We start from the raw sequence: 3,072 nt of genomic DNA on the forward strand, positions 1-3,072 counted from the left end.
TGAAACCGAAGAGAAGGCAGATAGTTTTTTTTTTTCCAGAGTCGGGAAACATAGTGGCGGATGCTTAGTGTCCCTCCTGCACCTGCCCTGGTCCCTCCCCACGTCCCCAGGGCTCCCAGGTCCTGGGAGACTTGCGCTCAGCATTTGGTCATAGAATTCCAACAGGAAGGGGCAGGGGTTGCGATTTTGGCTGTGGGGACAGGGGACGGTGCCTGTGAGGGCGACCATGGCCACCCTTTTCCTGCATCCTGGTGCACTAAGCATGCTTCCCTGTGTTTCTCTGGCTAAGTATCCTAAAAATGCTGCACTGGAGCAGCCCTATACATATATAAATATATATTATATATAATATAAAGAAAAAAATGAAAACACACACACAAAGGAAAAGGTAAATGGTTTTACTGCGATTTTTATTGAGACGTAAATAATATTTCAATTTTTTTGTTGTTTTTAATTTATTGAAGCTGTTCATTCTGGCAATGATTTGCAGACAATGTGGGGCGGTACTTTCAGCTCTATTTTTACTGTGTATGGTATTTAAATCTGAAATACGAGTTTCTAAGCAATATCTGAGGCCTGTGGCTCCTTCTATAGCTGATGTTGACGACAAAGATTTTCCCCCCTTTCCCTCCAAGCATGGCAACAAGGGGACAGGAGACTCTTCTGGGCACTTGTTCTAGAAATGAACAAGCAAATGAGGAAACCATAAAACCTTCTTACAACACAAACTGAGCCAGAAAACTCTCTTCTGGAAGCTGCTGCCACTTCTTCACCCCTTAGTCTCTGTTTGCTTCTCCTCATCCCCATTGCAGCCATCACCCCCATCCTGGCCATCATCCCATCCCAGCCATTGTCCCCAACCTGGCTGTCACCCCATTCCAGCTGTGCCACTCTTCCTTCCCCTGGGCTGCCCATCCTTGCTGGAGAGGGCAAGGAGAGAGTCATCAGAAGTGGAGGGAAAGGTGCTGGGCGTCACCCTGGGTGCACGGGAAGGTGTCAGTGGCTGCTGCAGCAATGGCAGGAAGGGCAGACTGATGGTACTCAAATTTCTTGCCAGGGGTGTCTTGCCTGCCCACCCGAGCCCCTTGGTGCCCTCCTCACCTCAGCCACCTTGTTTACGAGGTATGTGCACCATTTTCCCTTTGGGGGCAGTGGTTTTTCAGGCTTTCTCCATCCTTCACATCCAAGAAAATCACAAGGAACGTGTTCACAAGTGCAAGGACTCCTCTGGCCCTGTTCCCCTCTGGGCTGCCTCCCCTCCTTCCAGCAGGTGATAAGCTAGCTGGACACAAAGCTCTGCAAGCACACAGGGGGCACAACAGACTTATTTTCAGAGATGTGTGGCTGCTTCCTCCTGTCCTGGTGGGTGTCCCAGCTCTTGCCCCATACACCCATGTCGGGCTTGCTGAGAAGCTGCTTTCTGGAGCTGAAGGCACTGAACTGCCTCTGCTGCAAAGCACATCTCCCTGTGGCTGTCTTTGCTTTCTCCCTTGTCTTGCGCTAGTCTACAAAGCTAATACCTCAGGGGTCTCCATTCGTGCATGACTGTTGTCCTGTGTCATCCTTGAAGTGATGGGTTTTTTTCTTTTTCTGGGTCCACTCAGTTTCTCTCCTTTTCCCCTTGTTCCTCCTCTTGTTTGTTTCTATATTTAAATCAAACTACATGTGACAAAACCAAATGATCTCAGGTTTAAAAGTGAACACAAAGCAGAGGTGTGAGGGGCTGCAGTCATTCAAGGAGGAGCTGCTCGCTTGACCTGGTTGCTTCCCCAACCACCTCTGTGTCTGCAGTTGAGGCAAGTCTCTCTAGAGTCTCCTTGCTCTCTTTGGGCTAGCTTTAGTTTTTCTTTTACATGGGGCCATTTGGTGAGATGCTGGGGACCTCCATGTGCTTCTGCCTAGTTCCCCAGGGTGTGGCAGGGAGGAACATGGGTGGCTGGAGAGACAGGGACCACCTACCTGTCTGCCCAGATCGCTTTTGGTGAGGGTGAGAGATCTCACAGTCATCCCTCACAAGCCCACTGCCACCCATCAGCAACCACCTAAAACCAGCTCAGTATTGCCAACCTGAGCATTTCTCTCTTCTGGCCACGAAAGGATGATGACACTAGCTTCTAAGTTCCCTTTTTGGAGTTCAATAAGCATTTGGGTCCATCCCGTGAGCCAGGCTCACGTGAGCTACTCAGAAGGTGCACTTGCAACTGGGTCTCCCATGTGAGCATCTACGTCAAGTCCAAAGAGGGAGGGAATATGGCTTCATCCTCCCTCCAGTAAGCTCTCCAAACCCAGGGTTAGTGTTGCCTGCCTCTTGCCCAAGCAGCACTTGGTCCCCATTTCCCTCCTCCTGCCCTTGGTCGAGGCATCTCTTCCCAGGCATGCCAGGGGACATCACCTACTGATCTCTGTTCTGCATTGCTCAGTTCCTGCCCGTCCCGTAATCCTCCAGGCTTGGTGCCAGCACAGCTCGACCAAGCTCAGGTCAGGCAGGTTGCTGCCAGGAGCTGGCTAGGTGTAGCTTTATGTAGTGGAAAAGGGACTAGATGACATCCAGAGGGATTTAATAAAAAGAGTGCAACAGATCAGCACAGCCAGGTGGGGAGATTAGACGAGGTGCTAGTGAGCGCTCATGTAACTCATCCCATTAGCTAACATGATGTATCATGAGTGGAAAAAAGCAGCCGGAATAAGTCAGGAGGGAGAGTTGTAACTGGGATTCTTAATGTCTACAAAGAGGCAGATACATGGTTTGCTTTTTGTCATCTCCATTCTGCCATCCCCTAGATGCTCTACAGCCATGTTTGAGGCTTTTACTACAGACTCCTCTCTCCGCTGAAACCAGAGCAAAGAGAAATAGATTTTAAGATTAGTAGAACATAACTGCCAAGAGACATTCTCTGCAGCCTTACTTTGCATTCATCCTTCCCTTTTACGTTGGGCATGTGCACTAGAAGCCCTCTCATGTGCAATATTTTAAGGTTACTCCAGAAAAACGCCTTGATGGAGCAACCCTGCCTGTCTCCTGCCACTGCTGATGCAAAGCTTGCAGCTTGCAATTAACTTTAATGTTTGGGT

General features: G+C 49.5%; 1 protein-coding gene across 1 annotated transcript in view; it reads left to right on the plus strand.

The window, feature by feature from the left end:
- Positions 1-2,833, plus strand: part of DUSP8 (dual specificity phosphatase 8) — a 32,825-nt gene extending 29,992 nt beyond the window's left edge. Inside the window, exon 7 of the mRNA XM_010003905.1 lies at positions 2,782-2,833. Coding sequence (XP_010002207.1) covers positions 2,782-2,833 — 52 coding nt within the window. The remainder of the gene's footprint in view (positions 1-2,781) is intronic.
- The last annotated feature ends 239 nt before the right edge of the window (positions 2,834-3,072 follow it).

Source organism: Chaetura pelagica, unplaced genomic scaffold, assembly GCF_000747805.2.
Source record: "Chaetura pelagica isolate M959 unplaced genomic scaffold, ChaPel_1.0 scaffold28, whole genome shotgun sequence".
NCBI classification, from domain to species: domain Eukaryota; kingdom Metazoa; phylum Chordata; class Aves; order Apodiformes; family Apodidae; genus Chaetura; species Chaetura pelagica.